The sequence below is a fragment of the Hypanus sabinus genome, chromosome 9, assembly GCF_030144855.1.
Source record: "Hypanus sabinus isolate sHypSab1 chromosome 9, sHypSab1.hap1, whole genome shotgun sequence".
Classification (NCBI taxonomy): Eukaryota; Metazoa; Chordata; class Chondrichthyes; order Myliobatiformes; family Dasyatidae; genus Hypanus; species Hypanus sabinus.
The window spans coordinates 1,913,856-1,931,913 of record NC_082714.1 but is presented as its reverse complement, the minus strand read 5'-3'; the positions used below and the strand labels follow the sequence as shown (position 1 = coordinate 1,931,913).

Genomic DNA, 18,058 nt, shown 5'->3' with positions numbered 1-18,058 from the left:
GAAGGTAGATAAGTCATCTGGACCAGATGGACTACACCCCAGCTTTCTGAAACAGGTGGCTAAAGAGATTGTGGAGGAAATAGTAATGATCTTTCAAGAATCAATGGAATCTAACATGGTTCTGGAGTACTGGAAAATTGCAAATGTCACTCCACTCTTCAAGAAGGGAGAGAGGCAGAAGAAAGGAAACTATAGGCCAGTTAGTCTGACCTCAGTGGTTGGGAATATGTTGGAGTTGATTAAGGATGTGGTTTTGGGGTACTTGGAGGCATATGATAAAATGGGCCAAAGTAAGCATTATTTCTTTAAAGGAAAATCTTGTCTGACAAACCTGTTGGAACCCTTTGAAGAAATAACAAACAGGATAGACAAAGGAGAATTGGTAAACACAAAGTACACTGCAAATGCTGTGGTCAAATCAACACGTACAAAAGCTGAATGAACTCAGCAGGTCGGGCAGCATCCATTAAAATGGGCAGTCAACTTTTCGGGGTGAGACCCTTCGTCAGGACTGAAGGAGGAGGGGCAGGGGCCCTATAAAGAAGGTGGGGGGAGGGTGGAAGGTGCCAGGTGAAAAACCAATCAGAGGAAAGATCAAGGGGTGGGGGAGGGGAAGCAGGGAGGGGATAAGCTGGGAAGGTGAAGGAATACAAGGGGAAAGCACTATGAGTAGTAGTAGAAGGCAGAATCATGAGAGAGATGATAGGCAGCTAGAGGAGGAGGCAAAGTGAAAGTGGGATGGAGGAAGGGAGGGAGAGGGAGGGAATTACTGGAAGCTGGAGAATTCAATGTTCATACCAAGGGGCTGGAGACCACCTAGACGGTATATGAGGTGCTGCTCCTCCAGCCTGAGTTTGGCCTCATCATGGCAGTAGAGGAGGCCATGTATGGACATATCTGAATGGGAATGTGAAGCAGATTTGAAGTGGGTGGCAACTGGGAGATCCTGTCTGTTGTGGCAGACGGAGTGGGGGGTGCTCGACGAAGCGGTCCCCCAATCTGCATCGGGTCTCGCCGACATAGAGGAGGCCACACCGGATGCAATAGATTACCCCAACAGACTCACAAGTGAAGTGTTGCCTCACCTGGAAGGACTGTTTGGGGCCCTGAATGGTGGTAAGAGATGAGGTTGAGGGACAAGTTTAGCACTTACGCTTGCAGAGATAAGTACCAGGTGGGAGATCTGTGGGGAGGGACATGTGGACCAGGCAGTCACGGAGGGAACAATCCCTGCGAAAAGCGGAGAGGGGTAGAGAGGGAAAGATGTGCTTAGTGGTGGGGTCCTGTTGAAGGTGGCGGAAGGTGTGGAGGATAATATGCTGGATCCGGAGGCTGGTGGGGTGGTAGGTGAGGACAAGGGGAACACGGTCCCTGTTGTGGTGACGGGACAATGGGGTGAGGGCTGAAGTGTGGGAAATGGAGGAGATGCGAGTGAGAGCATTATTGATGACAGCAGAAGGGAAACAACAATTCTTAAAGAAAGAGGACATTTGAGATGTCCTGGAATGGAAAGCCTCATCCTGGGAGCAGATGCAGTGCAGACGTTGGAACTGGGAATAGGGAATAGAATTTTTGCATTTGGCAGGGTGTGAAGAGGTATAATCAAAGTAGTTATGGGAGTCAGTGGGTTTATAAAAGATGTCAATGGACAGTCTGTCTCCAGAGATGGAGACCGAGAGATCGAGAAAGGGGAGAGAAGTGTCCGAGATGGACCAAGTGAATTTGAGGGCTGGGTGAAAGTTGGGGCAAAGTCGATGAAATTGACGAGCTCAGCATGGGTGCAGGAAGCAGCACCAATGTAGTTGTCAATGTAGTGAAGGAAAAGTTGGGGAGCAGTACCAGTATAGATTTGGAGCATAGACTGTTCCACATAACCCACGAAGAGGCAGGCATAGCTAGGGCCCATGCAATTGCCCATAGCTACACCCTTGGTCTGAAAAAAAGTGGGAAGAGCCAAAAGCGAAGTTATTAAGTGTGAGTACCAGTTCCGCCAACCGGAGGAGTATGGTGGTGGTGGGGAACTGGTGAGGTCTATTGTCAAGAAAGTAGCGGAGGGCTTTGAGGCCTTCTTGATGGGGGATTGAAGTGTATAAGGATTGGACATCCATGGTGAAAATGAAGTGGTCTGGACCAGGGAACTGGAAGTTATTGAAGAGGTGGAGGGCATGGGATGTATCCCAGATGTAAGTGGGGAGAAACTGAACTATGGGTGACAAAATGGATTCCAGGTAGGCAGATACAAGTTCAGTGGGGCAGGAGCAGGCCGAAACCATAGGCCTACCAGGACAGTCAGGCTTGTGGATCTTGGGGAGGAGGTAAAACCGAGCAGTGCGGGGTGTGGGAATTTTGAGTTTTTGGCTGAGGATGGAAGGTCTCCGGAGTTGATAAGGTCAGTGATGGTACGGGAGACAATGGTTTGACGTTTTTGGTGGGGTCCTGTTCCAGGGGTAAGTAAGAGGAGGTGTCAGAGAGCTGCCATTTGGCCTCAGTGAGGTAGAGGTCCGTCCACCAGACTACTACTGCACCACTTTTGTCTGCGGGTTTGATGGTGAGGTTAGGATTAGTGCGGAGGGAGTGGAGGGCAGTGCGTTCAGAAGGAGTGAGGTTGGAACAGGAGAGAGGAGTGGTGAAGTTGAGACAGTTGATGTCTTGGCGACAGTTGGAGATGAAAAGTAAAATTGGTAGTTGCTGTGCCAAGTCCTAATCTGTCCAAGTCCTTCTATAGCCTCTCTACTTCCTCAAAAATACCTTATTGCAACAAAGGAATCAATTCCATCATCCATATCACTGACGTGTAACGTAAAAAGAATCAGTCCTAACATAGACCTCCTGTGGAACACCTCTAGTCACTGGTAGCCAGCCAGGAAAGGTTCTCATTATTTCCGCTTTTTGCCTCCTGCCAATAAGCCACTGCCTTATCCGTGCTAGAATCTTTCCTGTAATATGTGGCACCTTGTCAAAGGCCTTCTGAGAATCCAAATATACAAAAATCAACCGATTCTCCTTTATCTATCCTGCTTGTTATTCCTTCAAAAAATTTCAACAGATTTTCCCTTGGGGAACCATGCTGACTACAACCTATTTTATCACGTGCCTCCCGGAACCCTGAGACCTCAAGCTTAATAATCAACTCCAACATTTTCGCAACCACTGAGGTCCTACTAATTGGTCTGTAGTTTCTTTCTCTCTGCCTCTCTCCCTTCTTGAAGGGGAGAGTGACATTCGTAATCTTTCAGTCTTCTGGAACCATTTCAGAATCTAGTGATTCTTGAAAGATCATTATCTATGCTTCCATAATCTCTTTCAGAACTCTGGGCTGTTACACCATCTGGTCCAGGTGACTTATCAACCTTCAGATTTTTCAGTTTCCCCAAGAACCTTCTTTCGAGTTATGGTAACCACACACTCCATGATCAATGGCAACTGGAACTTTCACCACACAGCTAGTGTCTTCCACAGTGAAGACTGATGCAAAATACTTATTCAGTTTGTCTGCCATTTCATTCCCCACCTCCACTACCTCTCCAGCATTACTTTACCAATTATCTGTTAACTACTCTTGTATCTCTTTTACACTTTATATATCTGAAGAAACTTTTGGGATCATCTTTAATATTATTGGTAAACTTACTTTCTTATTCCATCTTTACCTTCTTAATGACTTATTTACCTTCTGTTGGTTTTTAAAAGCTTCCCAATCCTCTAACTTCCCACTAATTTTTGCTCAATGATATAACCATTTAACAATCACAGCACGGAAACAGGGCATCTCGGCCCTCCTAGTCCGTGCCGAACTCTTAATCTCACCTAGTCCCACCTACCCACACTCAGCCCATAACCCTCCACTCCTTTCCTGTCCATATACCTATCCAATTTTACCTTAAATGACACAACTGAACTGGCCCCTACTACTTCTACAGGAAGCTCATTCCACACAGCTATCACTCTGAGTAAAGAAATACCCCCTCGTGTTTCCCTTAAACTTCTGCCCCCTAACTCTCAAATCATGTCCTCGTTTGAATCTCCCCTACTCTCAATGGAAACAGCCTATTCACATCAACTCTATCTATCCCTCTCAAAATTTTAAATACCTCGATCAAATCCCCCCTCAACCTTCTACGCTTCAATGAATAGAGACCTAACTTGTTCAACCTTTCTCTGTAACTTAAGTGCTGAAACCCAGGTAACATCCTAGTAAATCGTCTCTGCACTCTCTCTAATTTATTGATATCTTTCCTATAATTCGGTGACCAGAACTGTACACAATATGCCCTCTCTTTAGCACACAGACACATTCACACAATCTGCTTTGCCCATTTCATTGAAAAGATTTACATTAAAATCATTGAGCACGACCTTCACGACTTCCTTCAGCAGATTTAAATTTAAGTTCTAGGATTTCATAGGCACAGTAATCAACCTAACACACCTACCTAATATAATATTAGAAAATATGATCCATTTTGCTGGACAAAACAAAATTTTTTTTAAAAAACAGAACACAAAACATTACAGCTCAGTACAGTCCCTTCGGTCATAACGTTTTGCGATTTTTTAACCTATGCCAAGATCAACTGGACACTTCCCTCCCACACAATGCTCCATTTCTCTATCAATCTTGTGCTTATCTAAGAATTTCGTAATAAATGTTTCTACTGTACACATCTGTATCCACAACTCCTGGCAACACATTCCACATGCCCATCACCGTGTAAAAAAAATATACCTCTGAAATTCCACCCCCCCATACTTTCCTCAAATCACTTTCAAAGAATATCCTCTCACATTAGCCATTGACCTGCGGCAGTTCGGCGGGGGGTGATAGAAGAGGAAGAAGTCTCTGGCTATCCACTCTATTGATGCCTCTTATCGTCTAGTAAACTTCCATAAAGGCACTTTTCATTATCCTTTGTTCCACAGAGAAAAGCTCTAGCTCACTCATCCTGGTAAATCAGCTCTTCACCCTCTCTAAAGTGCATCCTTCCTATAATGAAGTGACCAGAACTGATCACAATATTTCAAGTGTGGTCCAACCAGACCTTTATGGAGCTGCAACATTACCTCACAGCTTTTGAACTCAACCCTCCAGCTACTGAAGGCCAACACACCATACACTTTCTTTACAACCCTATTGAGTTGCACAGCAACTTTGAGAGATCTATGGATGTGGACCATAAGATCCTTCTGCTCCTCCACATGGTTAAGAATCCTGCAATTAACCTTGCACGATCTTCCAAAGTCAATCACTTCACATTTTTCAGGAATGAATGCCATCTGCCCAGCACTACATCCTATCAATATCCCATTGAAACCTGAAACAACCTTTTACACTATCCACACTACTAACCTTCTGTCATCTGTAAACTTATTAACCCACCCTTCCACTTCCTCATCCAAGTCATTCAAAGAAATCGCAGAAGCAGAATATGCTTTACCTACCGTCTCCTTCTGCCTTCTGTGGACAAACCAATTCTGAATCCTTGCAGCCATGTTTCCCTGCATCCCATGCCTCTGACTTTCTGAATGAGCCCACCATGGGAACATTTTACAACACCAATATCCACTTCTTTAGTTTTGCCAATCTGTTTTGTTACTTCCTTGAAGAATCCAATCGGGCTCAACATGCCCTCACAAAGAGAAGGAACTTCTTCACTGGAATTAGGCATGTGGGAAGTCTGGAGGGCCTTCATTCTAAACTGAATGGTTTCTGTATATTCAATGAATCAAATGAATAGCAGAAAAGATGAAAATGGAAAATCATTCATGACTGGGTCCGTGGTAGACTCGACAGATAAGCTTCCTGCTGCTCATGGGGAGTGACTTTCCATCTCTAAACTGACACTTAGATCTTGGATCTGTATTTGTTAATACAAGACGCCATTGTTTTTCACTTTGCTCTGGGAACATGGGTACTGCTGGCAAACCCCTCCCTGCTGAGGCAGGTCAGATCTTTTAAACACAAAGTACACTGCAGTTACTGTGGTCAAATCAACACGTACAAAAGCTGGATGAATTCAGCAGGTCCGGCAGCATCTTTTAGCTCCCCCACAATGTGGATGGGGAAAAGTTTCTGCACCTTTTCCCTCTTCTCTCAAAACTGTTAGGAGCTGTCTTTCAAACACAGTGGAAAGAATGTCCCTGTAATATCTTGCACCCCACACCAGGGTAAAATACCCTCCCAGCCTGGCTCAGACACAGGATCACAGGGACCCCAGAAGGAATATCTCTGTGATATGGACCCACTGGGAACTAATAAATTTCATTGATGGATACTTACCAGGGTGTGAATGGAGGTGAATTTTCACCTCCTCAACCCTCAATATCCAAACACACAACTCCACCCCACATCCTCTAACACTCATTCCCAACTTCCTACCACCCCAAAACCTCAGTCCACCTCTTCGACCCCCATATTTTAAACCTCACCGCTTGCCACATCCCAATACTTACCCCTCACCCTCACCCTCACCCTCAACCCCCTCACCACATCCAACCCGAACCCCTGCGGCACCGATTCATTCCATCCGCTCCCTGCTCACCCTCGACCCGCATCTTGGCCCGCTCTCGCCCGCTCGTTCTCCGTCCGGCCCCTCCACGCACCGACCGTTTCAAACCCGCCGCTATTCAAAATGCCCGGCGCTGATTGGCCTACTTTGGCCCGCCCATTGGACTCCGTTGCGGTCAATCACAAGATCCCGGTCCCACTTTCCTCATCCTCATTGGTGACTTCGATACCGCTTCCGGGTTGTTCGCGTTTCCAATTGGTTGCAAGAGATGCACTTTCGAAACGAATGCCGGTGGAGGGAAAGTGGAGCCCCTCCGAGGGGTGAGGGGCATCATGGAGTAACCTCGGGATGGGGGAAAGGGTAGGGCTAGTTCCCCGGGCATGGGCGTGTCTCCTGAGTGTGAGCATAAGTACGGTGTGTGAGTGCCCGAGGGTAGGAGAGAGGAACAGGGTTAGCCCCCCGGGGTGGGGGATGGGGGATGGGGCAGGGTAGTTTGTGTTTCTCCGATGTGGATGGGGCAGAGGGAGTGGGTTGTTGGTGTGTTGGGAGACGTGTGGCCCGAGGGTTAGGCAGAGGGAGGGGTGTATCCCCAATCGGGGAAAGCGATAGGGAAGAAGCTGGAGAGTTGGTGAGGACCCTGGTTTGGGTGGAATGCTGAGGATTAACCCCACCGGTAAGGGGAAGAGTGTAGCTAATGGAATATAAGCATAAGACATAGGGAGATGGTGGGGGATGTAGATAGATGGAGCAGCTGCCTCAAAGATGTAAACATCCACCGTTAAAGATCCCCATCATCCGGGCCATGTCATCTCCCCACAGCTACCTTTGGGTAGGAGGAAGTCTGAAGTCCTACATCACCAGCTACGTCCCTACAACCAAATGAGAAAATTCTACCTCAGTTTAGGAACACTGTGACCACTTTGTACTGAAATAGACTTTGTTTTTAGTTCTAATTTTTTTTGTAAAAGTTGTTTATGTTTACTTCACATTTTCTTGTGAATCTTCAAAAACAAGCAGCATCTACCATTAAGGCCCCTCACCATCCAGGATATGGCCTCTTCACATTGCTACCATCAGGGAGGAGATACACGAGCCTGAAGACCTGCACTCAATGCTTTTGGAACAGCTTCTTCCCCTCTGCCAAATTTCTGAGTGGTCCATGAATCCACGTACACTACCTCACATTTTTTTGCACAACTGATTTATCCTGTCATTACAACAGTGTATTGAGGGAAACTAATACAGAATGTAGAATAAAGTGTTACAGTCACAAAGTGCAGCGTAGGCAGACAAGCAGATGTAAGACACATTAACAGTGGTACATATAAATAAATAAATAAAAACCAGTTCCTCAACACCACCTCTTTGGTTAAGAAAGCACAGCAGTGTCTTCTTTCCTGAGAAGATCGTGGCATTCTGACAGGCTGCATCACTGTTTGGTATGGGGGGGGGGGGGGGGGGGGAGGCTACTGCACAGGACCAAAAGCAGCTGCAGAGTGTTGTAAATCTAGTCAGCTCTGTCTTGGGTACTAGCCTACAAAGTACCCAGGACATCTTCAGAGAACAGTGTCTCAGAAAGGCAGTGTCCATTAATAAAACCTCCAGCACTCAGGGCATGCCCTTTTCTCTCTGTTACCATCGGGTAGGAGGTACAGAAGTCCGATGGCACAAACTCAGCGATTCAGGACCAGCTTCTTCCCCTCTGCCATCCGATTCCTAAATGGACATTGAAGCTTTGGACTTTACCTCACTTTTTAAAAATATACAGTATTTTGTTTTTTGCACATTTTTAAAATCTTTTCAAGATACGTACATTGTAATTGATTTATTATTATTTTTTTCTCTCTTCTATATTTGGAATTGCATTGAAATGCTGCTGCTAAGTTAACGAATTTCACGTCACATGCCAGTGATAATAAACCTGATTCTAATTCTGAAGTGAGGCTCCTTCCTTCCCCCCCCACCCCATGTTCCTCCAAAGGATTATGTGGGCCACCAAGAAGATCATTGGGGTCTCTGTTCCACCCATCAGAGCTATATATCAGGAACTATATATCAGGAGCTATATAGCAGTAATCCCTCCCATTTGTTGAACAATCTCTTTGACCCTTCCACCAGGCAGGTGGTACTGTAACATTAGCACAAGCACCGTTAGCATGGACAACAGCTTCTTCCCCCGGGCTGTGAGATTACTGAACTCTCTGCCTCCAAGTATGAATCTCATCAGACTCATCACGTATGAAGTGCCAGATGTGTTATACTGTTTATCTTAGAATTTGTATCAAATATGCAGCTTATTATTTGTTAATTTATTTGTGGTAATATACAAAGTAAAATTTATTATCAAAGTTCATACACATCACCACATACAACCCTCAGATTCTTTTCTGCAGGCAGACTAGGCAAATCTATAGAACAGTAACTGTAAACATCAGGAACTAAAATTATTATTTTGTGTGTTGTGTGTGAGTTATATATAGGTGTTGTGCACCTTGGTCTGGAGGAATGTTGTTTCGTTTGCAGTATAAATGTGTACAGTTGAATGACAATAAATTTGAACTTCAGATTTATATTTCTCTATTTATAATATATTTTACATATTGCAATGTATTGCTGTTACAAAAAAACAAACTTCAGGACATCTGTCACAACCATGGTCACAGAGACATATGCACACTCACTCAGACATAGCACAAATGCACCATAGCTGATTATTAATAAAAGTTGACTGTACAAAAGTGAACACAATAGCTATTGTTGATTCCAATTACAAATATTGTGCAGTTACAGTAGTGTGTGGAAATGATTGTGATCTCTGCCTCTGCTGTCACAGAGACACAGTATGTTATTGTGCCAGAAAATCATGTACACCCACTTTTACCCAGGGCAGCGGAGGCTTACTATGCTCTACACACCGTAGGGGTGATTTGGCAGGGTGGCAGTGGGTAGGGATAGGGGTAATCCAGTAGTAATCTCTGGGGGGAAGGGGCAGTCTGGGGAAACATCTCTGCACTCCCTGATTGTGTTGAGTGGGGGTTGGGGTAATTCACCTGTCCCCAGAGGCCAATCTGTCAGTCGTCTTTGTCTCCCCTTGACCAGGAAAAGATGTTTGACAGGGTGGACCATGAGTACCTTTTAGAAACTCTGCACGCACCCAACTGTTATATGCTGCTGCGGAGTGCCTTCTTAACAGCACCCTTGAGCTTTGGGAGGGTTGTGTCAGAGTGGCCCCGTGTACTCTGTTTGCGTGGAGCCATTCCTGAGCCTTCTCTGGAAGAGACTGATGGGTTTGGTTTTAACAAACCAGCCATGGAGGTCGTCCTTTCAGTTTACGCTGATGACGTCCTCCTCTTGGTTACTGACCCCGTTGACTTGCAGATGATGTGAGACTGCCAGATCTTTTCGGCTACGTCCTCTGCAAGCGTCAAATGGGAAAAGTGTGCTGGCCTCTGGGTGGGTAGACTCCCTGCTGGAGGGATTAAAACCCTTGGCATGGAGCACCATGCACCTCCTCTCCTGGGGGGTGCACTTGAGCTCCACTGAGGAGCCCTGGCCTGTGAACTGGTGGGACTTAGAGACAAAAGTCTCTTCCCATCTGGGATGCTGGTCAGGCCTACTTTACACAAATTCATACCTGGTAATAAATCAGCTGGTTGCCTCCATGATCTGTCACCGGTTGGTCACTTTGGTCTCACCCACTGGTTTTGTCTCCAGGATCCAAAGAAGGCTGGTGGGTTTCTTTGGGGCATTAGGAGGCATTGGGTTTCTGCTGCAGTCCTGAGTCTTCCATTTGTGGAGGATGGACAGTCACAGGTGTATTGTTACATACCCATCTGAGAGCACCCAGCAGATGCCTGTACACAAAGCACCCTCTGAGATGGCATGTGCTGGTGGCTCATTTTCTCCAGCTGCAAGCATCAGCTGCAGCAGGTATAGAGTTTAGTTACATCCAATCAGGGTGCTTCTGGGCAGGCGGGGCATGGTGCTCTGACTGTGAGGGAGACTGGTCTCCATCCTATCATGAAGGTGTTGAGGAAACTCAGGAATGGGTAGAAGTTCTGGCTGTGTTAGCACCTGGTCAGCCAGAATTGCTCACTTTTGTATGGGCTAATCTTGCACACCTTTCACTTCTTTGCCTTTGCCTGCCAACCAGACTCACTGTGGCAGTCTGTTTTACCATCTGGTGGTAGGGGAGGTCCCTAGTGGAAATCTCTTCATACTGTGGTCTTTCCCCTGTATATCGGGGGCCCAGGGTGGAAGGTGTTGCATTGGACAGTACTTTGCAACAGGTTTTTAAGCAGGTTCACTGACACCCCGCCCACCTGTCCACTCTGTGACTGAGAGGAGTCCGTTTACCATGTATATATAGAATGCAAGAGGTCGCTCAGAGAGTGGGCTTGCTCCTGGGTCTAGCCAAGATGGCCATTCACAAATCCAAGCAGCAGACAGTCGAGGGCTCTGCCAGAGCCGGCTGACTGAATGCCCCCTTTCCAGGGATACGTTCCGTAAGACATATAAGACATAGGAGCAAAATTAGTCCATTTGGCTCATTTAGTCTGCTTCACCATTCAATCGTGGCTGATCTGTTTTCCCTCTCCTTGGTCTCATTCCCCAACCTTCTCCCCATCACCTTTGATGCCGTGTCCAATTAAGAACCCATCAAGCTCTGTCTTAAAGACACCCAATGATCTGGCCTGCACAACTGCCTGTGGTAACAAATTCCACAAATTCAGCACACTTTGGCTAAAGAAATTTCTCTGCCATCTCTGTTTTAAATGAACACTCGAGGCTGTGCCTTCTTGTCCTAGACTCCTCCACTATGGGAAACATCCTTTCCACATTTACTCTGTCCAGACCTTTCAATGTTTGAAAGGGTTCAATGAGATAACCCCTCATTCTTCTAAATTCCAGCAATACAGACCCAGAGCTATAAAATGCTCCTTGTATGATAATCCTTTCATTCCCAGAATCATACATGTGAATCTCCTCTGAATCCTCTCCAATGCCAGCACATCTTTTTTTAAATGAGCAGCCCAAAACTGTTCACAATAGTCAAGGTGAGGCCTCACCAATGCCTGATAAAACCTCAGCATCACATTCCTGCTCTTATATTCTCGACCTCTTGAAATGAATGCGAACATTGCATTTGCCTTCCTCACCACTGACTCTACCTGCAAGTTAACATTTAGGGTGTTCTGCACAAGGACTCCTAAGTCCTTTTGCATATCAGAATTTTTGGATTTTCTCTGTTTAGAAAACAGCCTGCATATTTATTAATACTGCCAAAGTGCATGACTATGCATTTTCCAACATTGTATTTCATTTGCCATTTTCTTGCCCTTTCTCCTAATCTGTCTAAGTCGTTCTACAGCCTACCTGTTTCTTCAACACCACACCACCTGCCTCTCTACCAATCTTCGTATCATCTGCAAACCTGGCGACAAAGCCATCTATTCCATCACCTAAATCACTGATATACAGCATAAAAAGAAGCGGTCCCAAAACTGATTCCTGCGCAACACCACTAGTCACTGGCAGCCATCAGAAAAGGATCCTTTTATTGCACCTCGCTGCCTCTTCCAATCAGCCAATGCTCTAACCATGCCAGTAACATTCCTGTAATGCCATCATGGGCTCTTAACTTGGTAAATAGCCTGTGTGGCACTTTGTCAAAGACCTTTTTAAAGTCCAAATATACAAAATCCACTGCATCCCCTTTATCCATCCTACTTGTAATCTCCTCAAAGAATTCCAACAGGTTCGTCAGGCAAGATTTTCCCTCAAGGAAAGCATGCTGACCTTGCCCTGTGTCACCAAGTGCTCCATAGACCCAACCTTAACAATTGACTCTAACATCTTCCCAGTCACTGAGATCAGGCTAACTGGTCAATTTCCTTTCTGTTGCCTTCCTCCTTTCTTAAAGAGTGGACTGACGTTTCCAATTTTCCAGTCCTCTGGCACCATGCAAGAGTCCAATAATTTTACAAAGATCATTGCAAAAGCCTCCATCATCTCTAGCACTACCTCTTTCAAAATCCTCAGATGCAGTTCATCTGGTCCTGGTGATTTATGTACCCTGGGTCTTTCAGCTTTTTGAGCACCTTCTCCCTTGTAAATAGTAACTGCCTCACTTCTCTTCCCTCACACCCTTCAACATCTGGCCCACTGCTAGTGTCTTCCACAGTGAGGACTGATGAAAAATATTCATTTCGCTTATCTGCCACCTCCTTGCCCACCACTATTACTACTCCGGCCTACATTCTGTCCTATATCCACTCTCATCTCTTATTTTTTTACATACTTGTAAAAACTTTTACTATCCACTTTGATATTGTTTGCTAGCTTGATTTCATATTTCGTTCTTTCACTCCTAAAGATTCTTTTAGTTACCCTCTGTAGGGTTTTCAATCCTCTGTCTTCCCACTAATTTTTGATTTGTTTATGCCCTCTCTTTTAATTTTACATTAGTTTTGACTTCCCTTGTCAGCCATGATTTTACTATTTTGCCATTTGAGTATTTCTTCATATTTAGATAACATCTATCCTGCACCTTCCTCATTTTTTCCAGAAACTCACACCATTGCTGCTCTGCTGTCATCCCTGCCAGCAACTCCTTCCAATTTATTTTGGCCAACTCATCTCTCACACCACTGTAATTTCCTTTACTCCACAGAAATACTGCTACATCAGTCTTTACTTTCTCCCTATCAAATTTCAAATTGAACTCAATCATATTGTGATCACTGCCTCCTATGGGTTCTTTCATCTTAAGCTCCCTAATCATTTCCTGTTTAAGTATAGCTGATCCCCTCGCAGGCTCAACAACAAACTGCTCTCATAGGCATTCAACAAACTCACTCTCTTGAGATCCATTTCCTACCTGATTTTCCCAATTGACCTGTATGTTGAAATCTTTTATGACCATCATAACGTTACCCTTCTGAAATGTCTTTTCTACTTCCTGTTGCAATCTGTGGTGCCTGTATAAATGCCATCCGAGTCCCTTTACCCTTGCACTTTCTTAACTCAACCAACAAGGATTCAACATCTTCCAATCCTATGTCACATCTTTCTACTGATCTGATGCTATTCTTTAACAGCAGAGCCTGGGTGTCCTTGGAGAGAGTGCATCTGGTTACAATTGGTACAGTGGGAGATTTCAGGGAACAGTGGGCCTCCCCAGGGAGCAGGTGAATGGGCTACGTGGGGTGGGGATGATCCAGCAGGATGACAGCTGCACACGGTCCAAAAGCCGGTGATTCTGTGGGGTCTGGGCAGCAACACCCCTCTCTGTGGTGCAGATGAATGGGCTGAGTGAATCCTGCTGATCCAGGTTGATCTTTGAACATATGACCTCTCTGACACAAGTGACAGGCACAAACCCCTGGCTATAAACCTCCATCTGTCTGAGAAGTTTCCCACACCCCTCCCCATGGGTGTTGCCTGACCTGTTGCTCACGTCCCCTAGCCTCTGTCCCCCCTTTCACACTGCAGCAGGTCCATGAGTTGGCTTTGTCCATAGCTTGGTCTGTTGGTAGTCTGTGGGTTGATGGATCGGCCAGTGGCATTGGTTAATCTGTTGGTGCATCAGTGGGTCCGTCCACAGGTCTTTTGGTCAGTTGGTGGATCAGAAATGCCAACTCCGCTGGGAACCGACTGGTGTTAGGATGTTAGTCAGTCACATTATCCAACACTAATGCAGGGAAGTGCTGTCCCCCGTCACACAGTAAGGAATAGACTGCTCGATACAGGTGTGGTGGGGGCTGCTGTGCAGACATGAGGGGAAGCAACTCCTCCATCAGGACCTGTGAGGGAAGGAGAATTGACAGTCAAGACACTGAACATGGTCCCACACACACATACATCTGCACATTGACTTAGTGAGACAATGTGGTAGAAAGGCTCAGCAACCCATACCTCACACACTCCTAGGCAAAGGGGAGAGAACGATGAGGGGACAGAGAGTAAGGGGGAGGAGGGGGGGGAGAGAACGGTGAGGGGACAGAGAGTAAGGGGGAGGAGGGAGGAGGGTAGAGGGTGAGGGGACAGAGAGTAAGGGGGAGGAGGGAGGGGGAGAGAACGTTGAGGGGACAGAGAGTAAGGGGGAGGAGGGAGGGGGGTAGAGGGTGAGGGGACAGAGAGTAAGGGGGAGGAGGGAGGGGGAGAGAGAGCTGAGTAGAGGGGGTAGAGAGAGAGGGTAGAGAGAGAGGGGGTAGAGGGCATTTCACTATACATTTTGATGTACATGTGACAAGTAAAGCTTTAATTTATTTCATGAATGCAAGTGCATAAGGTAATGTATCTGATGGGAGTGAGAAGTGTATCTTACCATTTGAATGTGGATCTGCTGTTGGAGAGTCTGCACCTGAAACCTGGCATACTCCAGTTCCTTCAACTCCTCTAGACTGGAATAGAGCAACAGTGGCACACTCTCACTGCTGGCATTTCCACAAGTTCTAAACACCGGTCTCCAGCACATCCCAACTTTCATCCAGGGTCCTGCACCTATGGACAGGATAAAACAGGAGACGATGATGACACAAAACAGTAGAAAATAAACATAGAAACATAGAAAATCTACAGCACAATACAGGCCCTTCGGTCCACAAAGCTGTGCCGAACATGTCCTTATCATAGAAGTTACCTAGGGCTACCCATAACCCTCTATTTTTCTAAGCTCCATGTACCTATCTAGGAGTTTCTTAAAAGACCCTATTGTAACCGCCTTCACCACTGTCACCGGCAGCCCATTCCACGCACTCACCACTCTCTGCGTAAAAAAAACTTACCCCTGAATTCTCCTCTGTACCTACTTCCAAGCACCTTAAAACTGTGCCCTCTCATGCGAGCTACTTCAGCCCTGGGAAAAAGCCTCTGACTATCCATACAATCAATGCTTCTCATCATCTTATATACCTCTATCAGGTCAACTCTCATTTTTCATCGCTCCAAGGAAAAAAAGCAGAGTTCACTCAACCTATCTCATAAGTCATGCTCCCCAATCCAGGCAACATCCTTGTAAATCTCCTCTGCACCCTTTCTATGGTTTTCACATCCTTCCCATAGTGAGGTGACCAGAACTGAGCACAGTACTCCAAGTGGGGTCTGACCAGGGTCCTATATAGCTGCAACATTACCTCTCAGCTCCTAAACTCAATCTCATGATTGATGAAGGCCAATGCATTGCACGTTTTCTTAACCACACCTGCACAGCAGCTTTGAGTGTCCTATGGTCTCAGACCCCAAGATTCCTCTGATCCTCCACACTGCCAAGAGTCTTACCATCATATTTGACCGACCAAAATGAACCACTTCACACTTTTGTGGGTTGAACTCCATCTGCCACTCCTCAGCCCAGTTTTACATCCTATCAATGTCCAGCTGTAACCTCTGACAGCCCTCCGCACTATCCACAACACCCCCAACCTTTGTGTCATCAGCAAATTTACTAACCCATCCCTCCACTTCTTCATCCAGGTCAGTTATAAAAATCACAAAGAGTAGGGGTCCCAGAACGGATCCCTGAGGCGCACAACTGGTGACCAACCTCTATGCAGAATATGACTCGTCTACAACCACTCTTTCCCTTCTGTGGGCAAGCCAGTTCTGGATCCACAAAGCAATATCCCCTTGGATCCCCTGCCTCCTTACTTTCTCAATAAGCCTTGCATGGGATACCTTATCAAATGCCTTGCTAAAATCCATATACACTACATCTTATTGCTCTACCTTCATCAATGTGTTTAATCACATTGACAAAAAGTTCTATAAGACTCGTAAGGCATGACCTGCCTTTCACAAAACGATGCTGACTATTCCTAATCATATTATGCCTCTCCAAATGTTCATAAGTCCTCTCCATCAACTTACCAACCACTGAAGGAAGACTATCTGGTCTATCATTTCCTGGGCTATCTCTACTCCCTTTCTTGAATAATGGAACAACATCTGCAACCCTCCAATCCTCCGGAACCTCTCCCGTCCCCATTGATGATGCAAAGATTATCACCAGAGGCTCAGCAATCTCCTCCCTTGCCTCCCACAGGGGTATATCTCATTCAGTCCTGGTGACTTATCCAACTTGATGCTTTCCAAAAGCTCCAGCACATCCTCTTTCTTAATATCTACTTGCTCAAGTTTTTCAGTCCACTGTAAGTCATCCCTACAATCTCCAAGATACTTTTCTGTTGTGAATACTGGAACAAATACCTCTGCGATCTCCTCCGGTTCCATACACACTTTTCCACTGTCCCACTTGATTGGTCCTATTCTCTCACATCTCATCCTCTTGCCCTTTACGTACTTGTAGAATGCTTTGGGGTTTTCCTTAATCCTGTTCGCCAAGGCCTTCTCATGGCCCATTCTGGCTCTCCTAATGTCTTTCTTAAGCCTAATAATCTTCTAGATCTCTATCATTACCTAGTTTTTTGAACATTTTGTGGCTCTTCTTTTCTTCCTGACTAGATTTATTACAGCCTTTGTACACCATGGTTCCTGTACCCCACCATCCTTTCCCTGTCTCACTGGAACGTACCTGTGCAGAACACCACGCAAATATCCCCTGAAGATTTGCCACATTTCTTCTGTACATTTTCCTGAGAACATCTGTGCCCAATTTATGCTTCCAAGTTCTTGCCTGATAGTCTCATATTTCCCCTTACTCTAATTAAACACTTTCCTAACTTGTCTGTTCCTATCCCTCACCAATGCTATGGTAAAGGAGATAGAATTGTGATCACTATCTCTAAAATGCTCTCCCACTGAGAAATCTGACACCTGACCAGGTTCATTTCCCAATAACAGATCAAGTACAGCCTCTCCTCTTGTAGGCTTATCTATGTATTGTGTCAAGAAACCTTCTTGAACACACCTAACAAACTCCACCCCATCTAAACCCCTCACTTTGGTGACATGCCAATCGCTATTTGGGAAATTAAAATCTCCCACCACAATAAACCCTATTATTTTAACACCTTTCCAGAATCTGTCTCCTTATCTGCTCCTCGATGTCCTTACTATTGGGTGGTCTATAAAAAACACCCAGTAGAGTTATTGACCCCTTTCTGTTCCTAACTTCCACCCACAGAGACTCTGTAGACAATCCCTCCACATCTTCCTCCTTTTCTGCAGCTGTGACACTATCTCTGATCAACAGTGCTAAGCCCCCACCTCTTTTGCCTCCCTGCCTGTCATTTCTGGAACATCTAAAGCCTGGCACTTATACCTGCCCCTGAGCCATCCAAGTCTCTGTAATGGCCACATCATAGCTCCAAGTGCTTGCTGATCCATGCTCTATAAGCTCATCCGCTTTGTTCATAATACTCCTTGCATTAAAATAGACACATCTCAAACTATTGGTCCGAACACGTCCCTTCTCTAGCACCTGCCTACTGCCTATCCTCCTTTTCACACTGTCTTGAAGCTCTCTCTATATGTGAGCAAACCATCTCTTCCTCCGTCTCTTCAGTTTGGTTCCCAACTCCCCAGCAATCCGAGTTTAAATTCTCCCCAGTAGCCTTAGCAAACCTCCCTGCAAGGATATTGGTCCCCCT

The 18,058-nt window shown here is 45.7% G+C and overlaps 2 protein-coding genes across 2 annotated transcripts in view; both read right to left on the bottom strand.

Annotated features, from left to right (window-relative positions):
• ccnf (cyclin F) overlaps positions 1–6,606 on the bottom strand; it is a 38,795-nt gene extending 32,189 nt beyond the window's left edge. The window contains exon 1 of the mRNA XM_059978622.1: positions 6,540–6,606. Within this exon, the coding sequence (XP_059834605.1) occupies positions 6,540–6,552 (13 nt within the window). The 5' untranslated portion in view covers positions 6,553–6,606. The remainder of the gene's footprint in view (positions 1–6,539) is intronic.
• A 2,188-nt stretch (positions 6,607–8,794) lies between these two features.
• Positions 8,795–18,058, bottom strand: part of LOC132398993 (tubulin epsilon and delta complex protein 2) — a 31,254-nt gene continuing 21,990 nt past the window's right edge. The window contains exons 9-10 of the mRNA XM_059978832.1: positions 14,836–15,011; positions 8,795–14,311 (exon numbers count right to left, since the gene is read on the bottom strand). Of these exons, the coding sequence (XP_059834815.1) occupies positions 14,177–14,311; positions 14,836–15,011 (311 nt within the window). The 3' untranslated portion in view covers positions 8,795–14,176. The remainder of the gene's footprint in view (positions 14,312–14,835; positions 15,012–18,058) is intronic.